A 21,616-nucleotide genomic window follows, 5' to 3' on the forward strand; every position below is an offset into this window, starting at 1 on the left:
TTTTAAAATAAAAGTCTCAGTAGTAATAATTTAACTTACAAATTAAAGAAAGAGTTTAAGAATCTTATTAATAACTTAATTCCAAATAGAAATAGAAGAGCTACAATGACAGAGAAAGGGTGACAGAAGGAGGGCCTAGTGGGGACGAGGGTCAGGGGGCACAGGTGGGGAGAGGGCCCCCTGCCTTCTCCCATTCCTCTCAACTGCTACTCAGTAAGTCAACTTTTCCCAGTTGGACTGTGAGCTCCTAGTGGGCAAAAGGCTTTATTGTTCTCTTTTGTGTCCCCAAGTCCTAGCACAATGCGGGACACCTGTGGGCTCAATCCACTTTATTGACCGAATGACATGACCATGGAAGGTACTGGTGGGGGGAGGACCCCTGCAAAATGACTCCTGGGATCTGCAGGGATTCCCCATCTGAGGGAGAGACGTGCAGCCGAGGGAGAGAATGAATGAGATGACCGACCACGTGTGGTGCTGGGAGGACCTTGAGCCTAGGATGAGCTGGAGCCGGGTGGATGGGGGGAGATGGTGAGTGAAGAGGGAGGCTGGAATGAATACGTGATGTTTACATGTTGTCCAGGAGGCAGTGGGGAGCTGAGGAAGGTGGGGAGAGAGCAGGGTGCCCTGGGGTGGCTGCCTCAACTGCAGGCGGGTCCTGGGACCACCTGCATGGAGGTATGAGCCTTTCCCTGTGGGGGTCCCCACACCATGCATCCAGTGAAGGGAGGATGCAGGGGAGGGGCTGGGTCAGGGAGAGGTGATTACAATCTAGTGTAGGTACACAGCCATGGTCTCTGAGCTGACCATGGAAATTCCACCCACCCATCTTCTATGGACTGGGTCTAAAGTGTACTTCCTGTTGTTTAGGGCTGGAAAATAACGGTTTAATGTCAGACAGATTTAGGTGTGTAGCCAGATTTCATATTGTCCTGCACGTGGGGCAAGCTACTAATATTCTCTGGGCCTCAGTTTCTCCAGCTGGATATTTCCCACCTAACAAGGTGGCGGGGATGAGCCCCTGCAGTCCATGAGGGGTGCAGTCTACACCACCCAGCACAGAAGAGGTGCTCTGTAGATGGCGGCCCCTTCCCCATCCCCTGGGTCCTCGCCCACTTCTGAGCCCCCCTCGACCAGTCCATAGTCCTCTCAGGGCCCTTCTTGGGCCCTAACAAATGTTCTAGTAATTAGATTATGAGTCCCCTCTCCAAATCCCATGCAACATAAGTTCCTCCTTTTGTTTCTCACAGAACAAATTAACAACGTCAAAAATCCCATTCAATGATGAAAAAAGATGTCTAAGCTCAGCTCTCCCGTGTGTGCCGGTAGAAGTGGATGTTGTTTTTAAAAACGTTTTAGAAAATAATTTGGCAATGTAAGTCGGGACTCCTCAAAATGCAAACTCTTTGGCTAAATGATTTCACTCCTTAACATGTACCCTGATAAAATAATAATGTGAAATACAGAAAAAGATTCTTATCTAAGTTGTTCATTACAACATTATTTAAAACAGTAAAATATATTAAAAATAGTTTAAACATCTCACTATAGAGACTGGAGTTTTGATGGAGTATTATGTGACTAAACCAGTACTTAAGACATTTATCACAACCTGGCAGAGAGATAGCTTTGCTATTACATCAAGTAATTACCGTGTGAAAATACTACGAAAAAAGCCTGAAAGCAAATTACAAGCTCCTAGTGACCATGTCTAACAATTCTTTGTGATCTGTCATTTCACATCATGGGTTTTGATGACAGTGTGCATGACTGAGCTAAATTAATCTGGCATGATGCCAAACTGTCCTAGAGTTCACAGCCTCAGTGGTAGCCACTGCCTGTGTCTGCTTCCATGAGAGTTTACAGCATTACACTTAATCTTCAAGAAAGACAGTATCATGAGGTTTTTTTTTTGTTCACACAAAGTAGAAATGCTGTTTTAGGGTCGCAGAGAAAAACCGAACCTATGACATAATAGCAAAGATAGCAATTCTACTGATCACACTTTTCTCTTGTGGAGGGGCCAGCACCCAGCTCTTCTCCTATGACCTTCTGCCCCACTGAGAGCTTTCTTTCCTTCTCCTCCACGTGCCTCCTTCCCCCTCAGCTTTCAAGTTCCTACCTCTAATTGGTTGTGTCATGAATGGTATTCAGGCACTTACTTGAGTCCAAGAGTGGCATTTTGGTGCAACTGCAGGAAATTCCTTTTCTGAATGATTTCCAGCAATGAAGTAATGTTCTTTTGCATATTCTGAAGAGTAGAACTGGGTAACTGGACATCTTCATCCAAGGTCTGATTTAGAGTTGTTGCCCTTTCGATGATTTCTACGGAGAAAATATATCTATCATTGAGTAAGTTTCTCAAAAATGGACAGTACTAAAATGGAAAAACTTAGAACCTTCTCCAATAAGGCCTGCTCTGCTCACCTAAACTGGATTGAACCTCTAGCCAGGCCAGGTCAGCCCATATATCCCAATGCACTCTGGACATCCTCTGTCAAAACACTCATGGACTTGGGATTACTGGTTTATTTCATGTCTGCTTCCCCAGTACCCATAAACTGTAAGGGCAGGGGCTGTGCCTACCATGCTCACGGCAGCATTCCCTGCCCCTGGCACGAACATCTGCATGTAGAAGCACTCAGTAATATTTACTGCAGAAACAAACCACCAGTACTTGATACTACTCTTTTTTTCTTTTTTTTTTTTGGCGGTACATGGGCCTCCCACTGCCGCGGCCTCTCCCGTTGCAGAGCACAGGCTCCAGACGCGCAGGCCCAGCGGCCACAGCTCACAGGCCCAGCCGCTTCGCGGCATGCAGGATCTTCCCGGACCGGGGCACGAACCCGTGTCCCCTGCATCGGCAGGCGGGCTCAACCACTGCGCCACCAGGGAAGCCCGATATTACTCTTTTCTAAAAACCGTGTCGTTTGTTCTAATAATACCCTTACCTTTTGCCCTATAAAGTCTGATTCGTATTGGAGTCTACGCGTTTTATGCCCTTACACCATAACCCAAAAAGAAAAGCCAGAATTTCTGGTAGCCAAAAAACTGACAGTAGCATTCTAAAAGCCAGATCAGATGGGACATCCCAGTTGAGTAGGGAGTAAATTACTCTGATATTAGGACATACTTTGGGACCACACTGAAGCTCCAAATCCCATCAACTCCTATTCTGGGCAGAGAGATGGTGTTGAGAGTTTAGCTAAGCTACTCTGTGGTATTGCTGCCTCTGTGTCCATTTCATTCAGCTAAGTGGCCTTCAGGGACCTTAAACTAACACTGGCCCCTCATGCAAGCATATGCCCTAGACGCAGCCGCAGAGGCAAAGCAAATGTAAGTTCTAGATATGACTTCCCCAATGGCCCTAGTGATCGACAGTCTTCCTGTCTCCCAGCACCTTCCCCTTCCATGCCCCGTAGATAAGGTCCCTGGGGACTTACCAAAACCCTGCTCTTTTGCTTTGGATTGGCCAATCTGGCCTTAGCCCAGGAACCCCAAAGCTCTCCACGCACAGACCCTAATAAAGGCCTGCACTCCAGGTACCAACTCCCACTTTCTGCCTGCACCCTGCCTTGACCACGTCGTGTGGCCCCTTGAGATGGGCTGGCTACTTCCTCAGGCTGGACCCCCCCGAGCAATCAACTGCTCTATCTCATCTTCTCTAGTGGTCTGTTGTTGGACCTCGGCTCACCACTCGGCAAATGTGCTCCGTTTAATAAGTGTTCATTTGACAAATTCATAATGGTTGGGGAGGCACCATATCTATTTGATACTAAGGACCGAAGTGTACGGCATGACGTGGAAAAGAAAAAAGGAAACATCCATTTTTTAAAAGATAAAACTCTCAATGAAAGACAACGATGTGGACACTGGGAAGGCTCCAGGTGTCCAGTCTAGGAGTCTAGGACATGGTTACTCATGTGCTGAGTGAAGCGAATAAGCTTTTCCTACCGAGGAAGCCAGACACGCCAGACAAGGCTCCGAGGACACTACCTTGGATGTCTGCCTGCAGCTTCTCCGTAAACGTCAGGAGGTCACGGCTCTTGTTGAGGATCCTTTCAGTGGCCCTGGTCACGTGCTGGCTCCGTGTTAACACTCTGTCCAGCTGATGGAAAATAAAGGCCTCAGTTTAGTTTGACTTTGAATACAACGTGAACTTCGGCACTCCAGATGTTGTCTCTTTTAAGCAACAAACATATTCCAGAACACAGAATGAAGATGTACACCATCACCTATGCTAAAGTCAACAGTTGGAAGTGGACGAGGTCGTTCATGAAATGATTTACTGCTCACTCTGTGTGAGAAAAGGTGGTCTATTTTTTTAAAGGCAACCTAATTGGCCATGAAGCCACAGACTCCCCCAATGTCTCCATTGTGAAGACCTCATGTTCACTTTAGGACCCAAATATGCAGAACCTAGAAAGTAAAATCTTATTAATTTCTACTGACCGTGAGAACTTAGTCAAGGAGTTAAGACATAGAGTTAGGCAAATGGGCCTGCTTCTGCCAGGCTGGAGACCTGGTACTCAATACCTCCCAGTTTCATCAGTAACCTGCAGTAATAATGACACTGCCTCACAGGACTTCATGATGATCATATGGGATGATGTCTGTTAGGCCGGCAGTCCAGGGGCTGAGAGCTGCTCTCAGCTGTTATTTTTATTAGGAATGCTCTAATTTGTGAGAAGAAAGGTTTCATAAATTACAAACATAATTTCCAGGAACATAAAGTAACTCAGAATGGTTCTAAAAGTGTTTTCGAGTCAAAATCCAAAGAGAATCTTCTTTAATGGATACAAGAATTTATTTTCATCAGCTTATCACTTCCTACCAAATGTTTGCTTGCAGAGGTACTTTAAGGCCCACATATAAACCCTTAAACTCTTCCCAAATCATCATTAATTCCAGGCTAATACATTTTAGGGTGCACGATTGTATACGTGTGTGGATGTTGAGAGACAGAAACAAGATACATATATACACAGATACACTATCATACACATATCAATGTGCATACATGCATATCTATGTGTGTGTGTGTGTGTGCGCGTGCGCACACACACACACACAAAATCCATGAGTGAAAATTATAAATTTAGCAATAGGCCTCCCTCACCATCTGCAAATGAGCAGATTCTTTTTTGGTCACTAGAAACCATTTATCTGGCATGGGCTAAACAGAATAAATAACCCCCTGCTGACATCAAAGTCCACAAATCAGAAGCACAGGGCTGAAGCCTGAGTGTTGCCGACACCACACAAGGAGCTGCGCTGGTGTTGGGGGCAGGGGTGGGGACCTCCGTTCTCACCTTGTGCAGTGAATCCAGGACAGGGAAGAAGCCCCATCTTTTCATGCCGCCCACCCCTGGTTCCCAGGAGGAAATGAGAGGTGATGGTAAAGTGGCAGCCCGACTCCTCCCTCAGTGGACAGGACAGCAGAAATTAAATCAGGAGCCTCTTCCCAATAAAGCACAGAAGCTGGCAGCATCAGAACCGATTTGAACACAAAGCACCTGGAGCACAGCTCCTGGGAGGAAGAGGCTGCCCTGGTCTGATCAGAACCTTCCAGGCAGCCACCGGCAAGGGATCACAAGGGCTGGAGTGGGTGGGGGAGCGGGCCCTTTACGTGAAGAACTTACCTTCCTTTGCAGGTCCTCTGTTTGTTCTGAGACACCTTCAAGCTGTATTTTTGCCAGTTCTTTCTGTATATTTTCTTTTAAAAAAGAGTCCTAAAAGAATGAAGAAAACAAATTATAACGCTTCAAAATAAATCTTCTGGTTCTTAACTAACAATCACCTGTTATTACCTTTTTTGTTCATAGAAAGAAATTCTCCTTTCCTTGAAATTGCATTAAAATATAAAATGAATCCCATTCACTGAAGTTCTGACTTCAGCAACATGGTTCCATACTGCCATCTTTTGCACTGAACTTCCTATGTAGATATGAATTGAAAGTCTGGTGGGTTATGCAGAACTGAACTGCTGCAATTCCTGGGTGAGTCGGGCCGAACTTAACAGTAGAGTCACATAAATTTTAACTATAATTGCTAACACCTCAAAAAATGCTTACTAAGCTAAAATACAAATGTATTAAGTAAAGAAAAGCCTTTATAATTACTAACAACGAGGTGCTTAATTTATGCCAACACTCTTCTAATTTCTTTACTTGTATGACTTTACTCAAACCTTACAACAACACTTGAAGGGGCTAGATTATTGTTTATGGTCAAGACAGTTATCAACTTGCCCAAGTCGCAGTGTAGGTCAACAGTGAAAACAAGAAAAAGTGAAGGGTTCACAACTTTAAACTCCTGAGAACTTTACATAAACATAAAAAGTCATTTAAGGGAATTAACAAGGTGGTTTAAATGAGGGAAGATCACTCAAAAAGAGTTAAAGTTGAAATCAAGTGTTTATTTCACGTGGTAAAAAGAAATATAGTTGTACTGCTGGAGCCCAAACTGACAGAGTAGTACTTACTGACTGTGTCTATAGTGAGTGGAAAAAAAACTTAAACATTTCTTTCCTTCCTTTTTTTTCTTATCTTTCAAAACATTTCGTTCTATTTGAGGAAAAATAATATAGAAACATCTCTTAGAGTTTCCTAACCTTTCTTAACTCCATTATATCTAAAGAGAAAAGACCGGGATTAACAAGAGTGGATCACTGAAGCAGCGGGATTCCACTGTGCGCACGCGCACACACACACGCATTACTGCAGAGCACAGTGAATTAAATATCTCAAATTCTAATGCATAGGCTTTAAGCCAAATTAAGAATCACATGTTTTCCCAATTAGAATGAAAAAACACTGTCTAGTAAGTCAATTTCTTACCTTCCCACCTTCTTTTGGACCCAGATCAAAACACAGATTTTAACTAAACATAAAACGATGATTTACCCTCAGAGATTTTCATATAGTCTTCCAGGGAGGAGGAACTTTTGTGCCCTGCAACTCCAGTTAAGAATAATACACTGACAGAAAATAGTTCATCTTCATTCAGCACATTAAAGAAGATGCCATCCTGATTCTTTTTCTGTGTTTGTATTAGGTCTGCTGTTTTCAACTATCCAAAGACCTGTTATAAACAGGGGTGAGTGGACTTTGTCTTATTCCAAAAGGCAGGAGAAAGAGGAACACAGAGGAAGAATCTACAAGGAGGCATCTATGGATCAATTCTTGACCAATTAGAGCTGCCCCACAGTGAAACGAGTTATCATGTGGATGATGCAGTCCCCGGTCAGGTTCAGGGGAAGGCCTGGCGCCTACCAGCGCTGGACACTGGGACTGAGGCTCCTGCACCTATGCGGAGCATGGACAGAAAAAATGACCCCTACTGTCAGGCCAAGTCTTCACCTCCCCATGACACGTTTCTATCCATCTCTGTATTCCTAGTACCTACCCGGAGATATTTCGTTGTATTTTCCAGGTTTGACAAAATCCCATACGGGACAGGGATGATGCCGGAGAGGTTCACAGAGACGATGGCATCACCCACATGGTCCATGTCATTCAGCAGCACGCCTCCACATTCATCGTCACAGGCTACAGGGTAAAGGAAGTTCAAGTTAAAGCAAAGCGGCCGGCACGTTTTCCCGTGTGTGCGCATGGCATCCTGTAATAACAACATCTACAGTGCTTCCGAGGACTCATCCCATCTCATCCTCATGCCAACTGTGCCCCGGGAAGTAAGCAGGTCCCAAGCCCCTGTTCTCAGATGACGACGCCCAGACGCAGGTCACATTAGTGACTCCCCAGGGCCACACAGAAACGCTGCTCCAACCTTTACAGCACGTTTGCCCATCTTTGACTTGGACCTACGGCCATGAATTCCAAGTGCAAGTCCTGTCAGGGCCTGGCCTGTGATTTCCTCAGATAGTTTGCAGACACCTTCAGCAAGTACAAATGAAGGGGAGTGGAGAAAGTAACGGATGTGTCTTGCTAATGACAAACACACAAAGAAAAGCAAAAGAGCTCTGGACTGCCATGATCCTGACCTTGCTTCTTCCCTACCTTCCCCGCGAACCACTGAGGAGACATCCCAAGGTCACTACCTCACGTACTTGCTATTCAAATAAATCAGAACTGGCGAAAAAAAATTCTACAACAGCCAAGAGCTGAGGCCACACGTGAAATCTGGTGACACAAATGAGCAGCCACAGGTGTCCTCTCTGCTCTGACTGACCCTTGGCTCCACTAGAGGGGACATTAACCAGCTGAACCATGAAGCTGGCATTGCTGTGCTGCTGATAGTGATGGAGAGATAAATGCTGTTATCCTAGAACCTTCTCCTCGGCTCCAAACGCACTTCACAGAGTTCAGTTCGGCAGATGCAAAGGAATCTATGATTCGTTAAAATAAAGTAGGACTTTCTCTATCCTGCCAACGCCACTGGGCGCCGTACCGGGAAACCATCTGGGAGGAGAAACCACCTTTCATCCTTGAGAGGAGTGATACCCACACACACAGTCGCTCTCCACCAGAATGTGCCTTGGTTCACAGTCCTCACAGCGGAGCCCCGTGGCCCCCGGCCTGCAGACGCACTGCCCGGACCCGCGGTCACAGTCACTGTGGACAGAGCCATGCGGGCTGCAGTCACACGTCTGGCAGGTGCCGCCCGGCATCTGAGGGTTCCCACGGTAGCCCAAGGAGCACCTGCAGAAGGAGACACGCAGGACAGACAGGAGGGTCAACACCAGTGAGTAAATACACAGAGCAGCTTCCCAAGGACAGTAATCACTTCTGCCACATGAAGTGCAGAGAACACAGGCCACTCACCTTATTCTGCATTTTATTTCCTGAAAGGAGGATGAGATGGTCACAAGGAAGTGCATTTACCTATTTTGATGCCCGGGGGGTTTCATTTTGCATTATCAATCGCGCACATCCAAACTGATAAGGGCTCCCGATCACGTTCATAAATATGTCCTATGTGTATAAAAGGGGCAGGTGACATACCTTTCACAATATTGTCCTTCGTAGCCTGGAAAACAGGCATCACAGCGAAAATCGTGATCACCTTCCAAGACACAAGTGGGACTAAAACTGGAAGAAAAGAATTTTTTTGAATTTTCAGATACACAACTTCAAATCTTTCTTAGGGTACTTATTCGTTACTCTTAGGGTACATGATACTGTCCTAAAAAACAACTGATGACACTGGACAATTGGACAAGTTTTTTAGAGCTTATACTCTTTGGGGCAAAAAAAAGGAAAATAAACACATAATCGATACAAGCGGTTGCATCTCTTGTATCTAGAAGATACTCACAGATGCCTGTCCAGTGACAACCATGTGAGTGCTGAGGGGATGCAGCCCGATTTACAGAAGACAACTACTTAGTCACCAAACAAGAAAGCTTCCCAGGTGAAAAGGGGCTTGTTCTGAGATGTACGTGAATTATCTGACTTATCAGATGAAAAGGTGGCTGGAGAGAGCTGCACGTGCGCAAACGTGCGGAACAGCAGGGAGAAGGGAGCTGGACCAGCGCTGGGGATACACCTGACTGCAGTGAAAGGCAAGAGGGAAAAGCAGGGGAAAGAAGCAGAGTGAGGGCGGGATCTCAGGGTAACTGGACCTAAAGGTGGGGAGTCGGGCGATGGGCTACAGCAGCAAAAGGACAGAGCACCAAAAACGGGATGATCCACTCAGATTGTGACCCCTCACTCGGGGACTGCAGCTTCTGGCGTGTTCCTTTTTCTCAATAGCCTCTGCCTCCACATTTTAAATCACCAACTAGAGGCTCAGCTGGGTACCTGCAAACCACTAAAGAAACAGCTGGGGTATCTGGCCGGTAAGAGAAGTTCCCAGCATGAGTTACAGGGTTGCTATGAGCCCTGCTTCACTTCTGACTTTTTTCCCTCCTTAAACACTAAAGGGACAGACTTCAGTGAAAACACAAAATATGTAGAAAACAAAGCACGTCTTTCGAGGCCTCTCAGATGCACAGCACACACGGAACGTTCACACCCTCACCGTCTCTTCCTAACAGTGTACTAATTTATTAGCACACGCGCGCGCGCGCGCGCGTGTGTGTGTGTGTAGGGGGTGTGCTGTGGGGATGGTGTGGACTTTCTGTAACTGAAGAAGTAAAATACACAAACAGTATAGAACTGTGCAAAGCAGAAATGTAAAACACCCGTCCAGACATTTCTCTGGGCATGTACAGCTATGGAGCTGTGGACATGGACATACATACGGATATGAATGTTTTCCAAAATGGCATCACACCGTATGTTCAGTTTCATAATTCCATTGGCCATTCCTCCAATTCTGTACATACAGATAATGCCTTATTCTTTTCTCAGTGTTGGTACAATATTTCACTCTAGGTACGTACCACAATACACTCTAGGTATTTAATCAGTCCCGTGTAGGGAGATATTTTAGTGCCCTCCTCCAATTTCTTGTGAGTACAAGCAATGCCCATCTTTATACACATATGCAAGTATTCATATAGCTTAGATTACATGAGTGAAATTGATGATTCAAACTTTATATGCAGGTTTTATACAAAAAATAGCAGCAGCAATACATTTTAGGATGCTTGATAGTTTACAGCAGTTTACACAGTACCTCTCATTAGGTATTCGTTGTCAAGCAACACTTACTTGGAGACAATAAAAGACAGAAGATTAGAACAAATATTAAAAAGAAAACTTCATTTTAGTATACCAAAAGTTGGTATTTGATCTATACATGTTCAATGCCTTGTCAAATATTCTAAGCAATAATGAAATGTTATTTATGAATTACAGTTTTTGTTGCAACCAAAGAGGACCCACGGATATTCCAATTCCTGCCTAAAATCTCTTGTTTCTTTTATGTGTTCAGGTAACTCTATACAAGCATCATGAGTATGAGGTAGAACCTGGCCCCAATTTCCTTACCGTGCAGCATTTCCGCACTTCATCAGACATCAGCATGTATAAATTCTAACCCCATTCCCTTGCATTGAACAGGAACTGAATTCTTCGTATCATTATTCATAAAATTAATAACAATTCATCTCTAGGCACACTGGTTCCACAGGTTGGAGGCTAAAATTAGTCTTCAAAAAAACAAAACCTGGGGCTTCCCTGGTGGCACAGTGGTTGAGAGTCCGCCTGCCGATGCAGGGGACACAGGTTCGTGCCCCGGTCCGGGAGGATCCCACATGTGGAGCGGCTGGGCTGCTGAGCCTGCACATCTGGAGCCTGTGCTCCGCAATGGGAGAGGCCACAACAGTGAGAGGCCCGCATAACGCAAAAAAAAAAAAAAAAAAAAAAACCTGAAAGTCCTTTCTTTAATGGGTTCCATTCTAACACTCAAAACTAACACACAGATACTTTGCTTTTGAAAAGATTCTCCTCAAATGTTGGAAGAATGAACACTTTTTCTTAAAATTAGCCTTTCTCGACACACACAGAGTATTCATTAAGACAGATCACGTGGAGACCCTGGAAAGTGAAGCTGAGAGTGGAAGCAGCCCGCCTTCAGCAGTGGGTGGTGCGGGCGTGCCAGTGCACCTGCAAGGCTCACCTGGCAGGGAGGCCGTGAGGACAGGTGCAGAGAGAGCAGTCGCTGGCCGAGCCCGTCACCTTCCCGTAGTAGCCGGGGGCACACACATCGCAGTGGTCTCCGGCGGTGTTGTGGCTGCAGTTCTGGGGCCCCATGTTTCAAAAGGAGAGGAAAACAATGGGAAACTGTTAGAACTCATTCTCATCTGGCAATAGCCCAGCACTACCACGTTTCATATCAGTTGACTTTTTTTAATTCTCAAGGAAGGGTGAGCATTTTTCTTCATATTTTTAAAATCCTGGACACACTGGCAGCTCTGTGGCCTTCGTTCATTATAAGATTGCATTCATCCGACACAACCTAGAAGTTATTGATACATTCTTCTTATAGAAAATATACCCAGTGCGGCCAGCTTTCAGAGCCTTAAAATATGGATCTAAAATGTATAGGGACCCAAACAGCGATGTGAAGCGCACTGATTTGTGCATAGTTGGGGTTCAGTGATCACACTGGAGGGTTGAGAGGGCAGAAGAGAACGGATAGATGATTCAAGAAATCGACGGTGGGTTAAGTGGGCTGTGTTCTTTCCTGAGTATAAGTTGACAGGTCAGCCACTGACCTGAGAACTTTGTTCTGGTAGGTCAGGAAAGGGAGGGGAATCATTTAATGTCCTAGGAGTACCTAATCTTGTCAAAGTGCTTAGCTGCACCAAGGAAAGATGCAGCATGAAAGAACCAATTAACTTCTCAAACTATCCGTGTGACTTTTGTCCCCGTGATTGGCCAAGGGACCTTCTTAGCTAATTACATCTCACCTGAAGTTGCCTGAAATCAATTCTCCTTAAATTCTTAAATGAGATTTTCTCATTTTCTGTATTAGGACTTTACTTCTGCCCGGAGCGTGAGCTGATTAGAATGAATAACTTTTTTAACAGTGTTGCAGCTATCTGCATCTTCATTAAGTCCACTTTACCTTGAATGACTTGGAATAATTCTTTAATTCCAGATATATAATGAAGTCAGCCAAGGTGAACACACATCTTTTTAACTGAGGAGAACCAAGCAGTGCTTCAGCTTCTAAATTCACCTGGGCACTGCTATGGTTTAAGAGTTTTCCCAGTGGAGACTGCCTTTAAATTCCACATATGAAAGATGCTTCCAAACAGAAGAAGATGGATCTGGTGTGGGAACCCTGGTTCCTGTGTTTGGGCCACAGCCAAGATCTCTAAGGCTTTGGTGTGTCTTTCTTGGTGGGGAGCTCATTTTCCTTCAGTGAGTTATTTTACCTGAAGCAGGTTAGTCTTGGCACAATTTAGACAAGGAACCAATGTTCCCACATGAGTTATCAGAAAGAATGAGGTTTCACGAGTAGGGAAAGAATATCGGGTTATTCTATGTTATCAATAAGGTCTCGTCGGCTTAAGGAACATCCTGGATGCAAGAGTTTGTCCTCAGGAACACAAGACTTCTGTCTGGGTCACTTGGTCCTTTGCAGTGGTCAGAACTCTCCTTGTGTCCCTGACGGCCTAGGGGTAGGTGGCCAGGAAACAAATGCACACTAAGACCTCTAGGACAACATGTAGTTTTTAACAAATGCAAGGAGAGGGCATCACTTTACACAGAGAAACACATTTTCAACTTTGACATTAACTCGTTTTGAAACCTCCAGGTGACCCTTCAAATTCTATGACAGAAAGTTCTCACGTACTTTGACTACAACCACCAGTACTGCAAGTAAAAACAAGAGACGGGCTTCCCTGGTGGCGCAGTGGTTGGGAGTCCGCCTGTCGATGCAGGGGACGCGGGTTCGTGTCCTGGTCCAGGAAGATCCCACATGCCGTGGAGCGGCCGGGCCCGTGAGCCATGGCCGCTGAGCCTGCGTGTCCGGAGCCTGTGCTCCGCAACGGGAGAGGCCACAGCAGTGAGACGCCCACGTACCGCAAAAAAAAAACAACAACAACAAAAAAAAGAGACACTTGACTAATTCCCAAATTGATGTCCATAAACAGAGTCAAGGAAGTAAAATTTATAAGAGAATTTCCACCAACATTATCAGACCACTTAGCTAGACCTTTCTGAAGGAAATATACATATATCTTACATTTAGCTAAATTTAAACTCTAAATCAAGACGCTTGTACGACCTCGAACTGGAAATGTAGATGCTCAGGGCCTGCTCTAATTCTAAGCGTCAGGCAAGTACCCAAACAAACCAGCGTACCAAACACTTCCCCGTTTCAGGGTCACAGGTGTCACTGTGTTTGTTGCAATTGCAAGGCACACAGGGAGCCAGCAGAGGGCGCGGTCTCCTGCCATCACCTTCTGGAAGCTTCCCTCTGTGGTAACCAGGTGCGCAGTCCTGAGGGAATGCAAAAGCAAAGGAAATGAACAAGAAACCTGATTAACAAATGCGCAAAGGACTTGAATACACACTTCTCCAAAAAAGAAACACAAATGACTAAACAAGCACATGAAAAGATGCTCATTAACACTAATCATCATGGAAATGCAAATCAAATACCAGCTCACACGCATTAGGATGGCTAGTATCAAAAAAAAAAACAAAAAACCCAAAACAAAAAACCCCCAGAAGATAACATGTTGGCAAGGGTATGGATAGACTGGAAGCCTTGTGCTTTGCTGGTGGGAATTAGAAAGGTGTGGCACTGTGGAGCAGTATGGTGTTTCATCAAAAAGTTAAAAACAGAGTTACCGCATGATCCAGCAATTCTACTTCTGGGTATAAACCCCAAGAACTGAAAGCAGGATCTTGGAGAGATACTGGTACACCCATGTTTGTAGCAGCATTATTCACAATAGCCACAGGTGACAGCAACCCATGTGTCCACTGATGAATGGATGGATGAACACAATGTGGTCCATCCATCCAATGGACTATTATTCAGCTTTAAGAAGGAAGCAAGGAACTTCCCTGGTGGCGCAGTGGTTAAGAATCCACCTGCTGATGCAGGGGACATGGGGTTTGAGTCCTGGTCCGGGAAGATCCCACATTCCACTGAGCAACTAAGCCCGTGCGCCACAGCTACTGACGCTGCGCTCTAGAGCCACTCTGCGCTCTAGCGCTACCGAGGCTGTGCTCTAGAGCCGTGTGCCACAACTACTGAAGCCCACGTGCCTAGAGCCCGTGCTCCACAAAAGAAGCCACCGCAATGAGAAGCCCGCGCACTGCAACGAAGAGTAGCCCCCACTCGCCACAGCTAGAGAAAGCCCACAACAAAGACCCAATGCAGCCAAAAATAAATAAATAAATTTAAAAAAAAAAGAGCAAATTCTGACACGTGCTACAACATGGATCCATCTTTAGGGCATCATGCTAAGTGAAATAAGCCAGTCACAAAAAGACAAACACTGCATGATTCCACTTACATGAGGGGCCTACAGTAGTAGATTCATAGGGATAGAAAGTAGAAGGGTGAGACTGGGGGAGGGCCCAGGGGGGTTAGTGTTTCCTGGGTACAGAGTTTCAGTTTTACCAGATGAAGAATTCTGGAGATTGGTTGTACAGCAGTGTGAGTGTACTTAACGCTACTGAGCTGTACACCTTAGAAATGGTCAAGATGGTGAAGTTTATGTTTATGCCTATTCTACCACAAGTAATTTTTAAAAGGCAAAAATGATGTAATAGACACACACAGTTCTCTTCATCACTCGGAGCTGCTGTAACAAGCATATTTCAACCCCAAACCAGGAAACGGATGTTAACCACAGTCTCCCTACCTGACATGAGAATCCAGCTGTGCCAGGAGGACAGAGACACTTCTCTAAAAGGGATGCCACCTCCCTCTTGGGGTGCGACTCTTCAGCCTTTCTGCCAACCTCCATAGAAATATTTGAGATTCTGTGAAACCGTTGGGTTAAGAAATGTGAGAGGAGACACTAATATTTAAAAAGACACTTTCTTGAAACAGCACATTACTGAATAATGTTGGCACATATATGAAACCAGAGCTTTCCTGCCAGTTTGAGAGTAGTTCCTACTCAGAGCTGTAAAGGAAATAGATAAAAACACACTAAAAGCACACTAGTCATTATACAGGGAAGGTCCACAGCCAAAAGTTTAGAACTTCAATATAATGTTAGAGAAAGCACACCTAAAAGAATCTGAAGTACGAGCTTGGCCATAACCTAGGCGGCTTTCTTTATGGGAGTAGTACTACATGAGCAGGGGACAGCATTCTTGATGCCCTGTGACAGAGAAATGGGCATTGCAGTTTAAGGGCAGAAAATAGCAGAACTGTTTTGTTGTTTACATAGAAGATATCACCATCCTGTACTTACATGTTATATCCACATTAATACAGGAGATGGATAATCTATGTCACTTTTCACATATTTCCTAATAATATTAACATTTAATAAGGTTTTGGTGAGGGACAGAAATATATATATTAAAGATAGAAGGAAAAGTGAATCAAATCCCTTCAGTTTGCTTTCAAATAAGGAAAATATTTGGAAACTTCCAGAAGTTTCCAAGTACCTGCTTTGCTGTAATCCTTGGCCATAAGATGCTTTGATGAGGATGTACTCAATGTTGCTAAGAACAGACATAAAATCTGAGCGTGTGACAGGTTCTTCAGAAACAGAGTTAAAGTATTTCCAAAAATTCTGTGGATGAGAAGCACATTCAATTAAATTCAGGGTACAGATCCTCAGAGGCATATGAACTTAATTCCTTTAGAAATTTCTCCAGCAGTGAGCCCAGTTCTAAGTGACACTGAGTTTAAGTGAGGAAGCTCTCGTGTCACCTCCCAGGGGTGGCAGCCGCACCATCTCATTTATCAACGGCCTCACATCACCTCTGGCAGCGCTAGCCACGCAGACAGTCAGTAAACATCCGCTGGAGGAAGGAATCCACACTTTCCAAATTCAAGGGCAGCCAAAGACTCCAGACCATCATATCCAAACAGGTTGAGACTCGTGTGCCACGATAAAGGATTTAAGATGCAATTTGCACTAAATTAACATAAGCCTAACATACATTTCTTGAGAATGTGAAATTTGAATTCTCTTAGAAGTTCTGCTAAACCCACTGGAATTTTGACCCAAAGCCTTCTTCTTCACTCTCTTATTACAGCAGCTTCATGATTTCATTGCATGCAGAGCAGAGTTCCCAGCCCGAGGGGCCTGTGTGAAAAGAGTGCTAGGTCACCTCTTTCATCCCCACTTCCTGCTCTTGTCTCAGTCCGTTCTTGGGGGCGGGCGCGTCCACATAGATGACTTGCTTTCTGGTCTGGCCTCCTTTGATGAGCACCTGAGGCTCCAGGTTGGAGGTGCCGATCCCACTGGAAGAATAGAAGGCCACGCTGTACCGTAGTTTGCTGCCATAGGCCATGAGCTGTCGAAGAGTACAGTGTTGTTTACTTCTCTGGCATAGCACTGGTTTAAAATTATTTTATCATAAGCCTGCTGCCATTTGAAAGAAATCTTGTGTCTTAAAAATACATCACGTGGGTGGAATACGTTGTCTGATATGAGTTTCCTTCTAATTCTACTTAATTATGGATCGTTAAATTGACCTAGACTATCGTTCCTAAGTAAGCGATCCTTCAAAAGTTTTAAAAACCGCATCATAAAGGTGTGATCGGTTGTAAAAAGCTGTACTTATGTATTGTATACAGCTTGATGGATTTGGGGATAAGTATACACCCATGGGACCACCATCACCAAAGCCACAGCCACAGCCATCCCCTCCCAATGTTTCCTCTTGATGATACTAACAAAGGTAAGCTCCAAAGTAACAAAACAGTCATTCTAATTACTTTCAAGCTCCTTTGAATTAAAAATTATGTATAGCCATCAGAGCACATATTTTCAAGTTTTAAAAATCAGGCTGAATTCATATACAGACTGCTATATTTATATAAACAAAGATGCACATGATGCCTTCAAGTCTCTGTCCCCCCCCCCAAAAATGAGCGCCCATTTCTTGAGAAGACCCTCTCGGGCCAGAGCACCCAAGTTTGCATTGCGCCTCTATTAGTAAAAACAATAGATGTTTGTCGAATGACTGCTTTAAGAAGAAAAAGAATATGTTTTGAACTTTAAAAGACTTTCAAAATTGATGGAGAAATTTAAAGAGCCATTCATCTGGGGGATTTTTATAAGTGTTAACCTTTTCCATCCCCACTTAGAAGAGGAAATTAATAACTACTCCAGTTAGCAATAGGCCAACCCAGGCCACTGTGATTTCAAAGTGCACCCAGAAATGTGGATGGCTGGAGGCTGGGTGCACGTCTCACCTGGTCTCCCTGAAATTGCCCGGGCAGCCGCCAGTAAAACGGCTCTGTGTGGACATGCCGCCTGACGGTCATGGCATCCAGGAGGACATCAGGGGCCTGGTAATACACCCCCTCGGTCGTACCCTTGAGGTTACTCTGAGAAACCACACGCAGAAGAGGCTGATCTGAGCCCAGCGTTACCTAGTCACGGAGGGGAGGACAAAGCCACTTTAGAATGTGAATTAACGCCGCACCTTTGACCGTCAGATTCTTCCACTGTTTCAGACGAGACAGTTTCATTATTATAACAGGAATAAGAAAGACTTTTCAATTTAAACACCTGGATTAAAATGAACTGAAAATGCCTTTAAACCACTGCATTTAGGGTCAAACTCTTCCTATACTGGGCCAGGTCCAATTACATGAAGGAGACTGCTGAGAGTTTTCTCTTCACTCCGACTAAAGCTGCAGGCAGATTAGCACAGAACGACACTGACGCCCTGGTTCCTGCTCCATTTACTTCCTGGACAGCAGAAGCAGACCTCTGACTCTGGACTAACCCAAATCAGCTTCCTACAATTTCTGACGCAGTAAGGGCAAAATTTAATGTAAGTACTTGGCTGCCTCTCCCACCCTCACCCAACTCCCAAGGGTAGAGGCTTGCAAACAGAACATTTATCTGCGTGTGTAACCCACCGGCATTCTCACGTAGCCCTCGGCCTCGGAGCAGAGCTGTGACAGCCCAAAGCAGAAGCATGGGGTGCACCCCCGAGGGTCCGCCTCGTCCAGAGCAAAGGTGCCAGCTCGACACTCACTGCATTGAGGGCCAATGACATTTTCCTAAAGGGAACAAAATGACAGACTCATTTTTACCTGAAAATAAGAGACACCGTTTATAAACAAACAGAAATGGGAAAAAACACAAAAATAACTTTGGATGAACAAATATGGCTAACTAGCTGCTCCTTAGGCTGGTTCCTTAACCTCTCTGAGCATCAGTTCTCTCAGACTCAGTGATTCCCCAACTCAGCTGATCATCAGAATCGTCTTGGAAGCTTTTGGAAAATGCAGATTCCCTGGTGAGTCTCCAGGAGCGGGCCTGGATCCTCTTGGAGGTCCCAGGTGACCAGTCAGGTGGAGAGCCACGGGCCAGATAATTATTAGGGCAGGTCCTCCTGTGCTGACCATCCGTGGTGAGAACTGCTACCACAGATGTGGTGAACCAAGCACACGTCCACTGATGTTCCCGTTATCCCGCAGCCACATGAGTTTCCCCTTCCTCCTCCCCCACCGCTAATCAACCAGGATTCCATCTCTCAGACCCTGGGAAAGGAACAGAGAAGATGGCCAAGGACCTTCTAATAACAAAGCACAACGGGAAAATGAAAGGAAATACACGGAGTTAAGTATGATGTTGAAATCTAACCTCCTGGGAAAATAATAAACACAAATGTCCTCCAGTCTGGCCAGCACGCACAAGAGAATAATTACTTACCAGGTATAGAATCACAAATCTTCCTGAAGCCCTGTGTTATCTATTTTACCTGTATATTCAAGACAGATAGGCTACTCAGCCAACTGAAACACATGATAGAAAACTCAGCATGTTTTTCAAATCAGTCCCATCATCTGACACTTGTAATTAACAGTACAAATTCCTTCTAAAGAATCATCCATCATTCTAGAAGAGCACACACAAAATTTAAACCCAGACCCAGAAGGTGGTGCAAACTCATTATGAGAAGCGTCTAAAACCCAAGTGCTTATTTAAACAGTTAAAGTCCTGAAGTCAGAATGGCGAGTGGGAGGGAGGGAGGAAGTGGAACCGGGCGCTAGTACCTTGCAAGAGCAGGTTCCGGTCTCCGGGGCACAGCTGCAGAGACCCTGCTCCTGGCCACAGGTGTCGGCCAGTGTCCCTCTCAGGTCGCAGTTACAGGCCACACAGTCCGGAAAGTCTCTGTACCCCAGGGAGCACTGATGGCAGGTCTGTCCACCAAATGCAGGCTTACATTGGCAATGGCCAGTGAGCACATCGCAGTGATGACTGGCTGACCCCGCGCTACTGCAATTGCAGGCCTGCAAGAAAAATACTGAATAAATAAAAAGGCAGATTTTATATTTTCATAATGTACACATATGGGGATTACAGGAAAACACTAAACGTGGGGAGATTATACACACAAATGGATCGCTCTCACTATTGCCATATGGACTCACTTTGCCACAAGCCATCAAGAGGCCAGGACTTATGCTGCTGGACGTTAGTGAACCTTTGTGACACACGCAGGCTGGGCCACAACCGTGGCCTGAAATTCAATCTACTTAATAGGACAATGCAGTCCAGCAAAATTATTTTAGAAGTCCAGTAACACTCCCTCTGTTTCCAAAATGCAAAGTCTAAGTTTAACTGACAAAAGTAACACAGAAATACAGAACCGTTGAAGATCGGACATACCTCCCCCACCCCCAATAAAGTGATTTATGTCTTTCTCCTGGAAGATAGCATATATTGCAGAATATATTTAAAGGGCACCAAAATAAATTTTTGATCTTCTAACCATCAATTCCACAGCTAAACTCTTGAAGAAAATTTAGAATACTGTATTTTAAGGATGCTGCTTCTTCCACTTTGATTCCTACAATCGGTACTGAGTTCTGAATAGAAACCATCAAGCTACTCAACAGGTTAAAATCAAGCGAATAGGTAAAAGAAGAATGAAACCTGACACAGCAAAGTAATTCTCAGTTGAGAAAATGTGCAGGTGACAGTGCACACCTGGCATCCGAGCTCCGGGTCGTGGCCCCAGTATCCGTCTACACACCCCTCGCACGTTGCACCCCGAGTATGAGGCGGGCAGACACACTCCCCTGACTCCGGGTCACAGGTGTTCTGAGTGTGAGCACAGTCACAGGCTACAACAGAGACACAAGGTGTTGTTACAGATCAGGACCGTCAGGTCAACCGAAGGGGTCAGAGATGATGCTGCAAGTTATTTCCCTTGTGTTAAATAATCTCAATCACTCTTCTAGTTCCTGAAAGAAAACTCGTGATCCCTAACACCCTGCCGTGTCTCACGGGAGGTGAATGCTCCTCCTTGTGGAGAGTTGCTCCTGGATGAGAGAGAATAGGGCACAGTGGGAGAAATAGAGAAAAGACCGGGAAAGGCCTCCACAGGTGGGGAGAAGAGAGAGTTAACACTTACCGAGCACTTGTTTGCCAATCGCCATGCTAAGGACTTTAAGCACAACCTTGACGGTAACTCCTGGATGGAGAGAATAATCGACTTCTCCATTTTACAGATGAGGAGACCAAAGCTAAGTAAAGTTAAGTAATTAGTCTAAGCTCACACAGTTAGTACAGCCTGACCAAGGCTTGTTTGTGGACTTACCCAGAATAGGGATCAGGAAATAGAAAAAAGGTATGAAATCTTACACGTTCAGAAAAAAGAATGTAAAGGAACTTCACAGAATTACACAGAAGTCAAAGGAGAGCTCAAAGAAAAGTCTGGGAATTACAATGAAGTCTCAAACACTGAATTCAGGAGCTTACGTGTACAGCCACCGTCCTGGTAGGCATGGAAGCCGCGGGCACACCTGTCACACCTCTCCCCGGCTACACCTGGGCCACAGCGACACTGGCCTTCCTCCGTGCAGTCGTCCGACAGGGAGCCCGATGCACTGCAGTTACAGGGCAGGCACCCGAGCCCCGTGTCCAACCCGTAGTAGCCGTGCTGTTTCACAGGGGCAGAGCCACGGAAGACAAAATACATTTTAGTAAGTGGCTAGTATCTACTAGAACATTTCCCAAATCAACAACTGCATGTGTCACAGATTCCTAAAGTGTTCTTGACATCATTCCACTGGTCTCTGTAAA

At 45.1% G+C, this 21,616-nt stretch overlaps 1 protein-coding gene across 3 annotated transcripts in view; it reads right to left on the reverse strand.

Annotated features, from left to right (window-relative positions):
* Positions 1-21,616, reverse strand: part of LAMA1 (laminin subunit alpha 1) — a 159,979-nt gene that overhangs the window by 46,710 nt on the left and 91,653 nt on the right. For 2 of the 3 annotated variants that reach the window (XR_013831327.1, XM_079942780.1), the window contains exons 21-37: positions 21,293-21,473; positions 20,946-21,005; positions 20,519-20,655; positions 19,582-19,818; positions 18,439-18,582; positions 17,764-17,943; positions 16,674-16,859; positions 16,002-16,129; positions 15,242-15,362; positions 13,725-13,862; positions 11,527-11,648; positions 8,964-9,050; positions 8,467-8,660; positions 7,408-7,550; positions 5,643-5,732; positions 3,997-4,108; positions 2,163-2,325 (exon numbers count right to left, since the gene is read on the reverse strand). Coding sequence is in view for 2 of the 3 variants with exons in the window: in XM_079942780.1 (XP_079798906.1) it covers positions 2,163-2,325; positions 3,997-4,108; positions 5,643-5,732; positions 7,408-7,550; positions 8,467-8,660; positions 8,964-9,050; positions 11,527-11,648; positions 13,725-13,862; positions 15,242-15,362; positions 16,002-16,129; positions 16,674-16,859; positions 17,764-17,943; positions 18,439-18,582; positions 19,582-19,818; positions 20,519-20,655; positions 20,946-21,005; positions 21,293-21,473 (2,423 nt within the window). In the remaining variant the exon portion in view is untranslated. The remainder of the gene's footprint in view (positions 1-2,162; positions 2,326-3,996; positions 4,109-5,642; positions 5,733-7,407; positions 7,551-8,466; positions 8,661-8,963; positions 9,051-11,526; positions 11,649-13,724; positions 13,863-15,241; positions 15,363-16,001; positions 16,130-16,673; positions 16,860-17,763; positions 17,944-18,438; positions 18,583-19,581; positions 19,819-20,518; positions 20,656-20,945; positions 21,006-21,292; positions 21,474-21,616) is intronic. The other variant, XM_079942781.1, reaches the window with a different exon arrangement.

This window comes from Stenella coeruleoalba (assembly GCF_951394435.1).
Source record: "Stenella coeruleoalba genome assembly, chromosome: 14".
Lineage (NCBI taxonomy): Eukaryota > Metazoa > Chordata > Mammalia > Artiodactyla > Delphinidae > Stenella > Stenella coeruleoalba.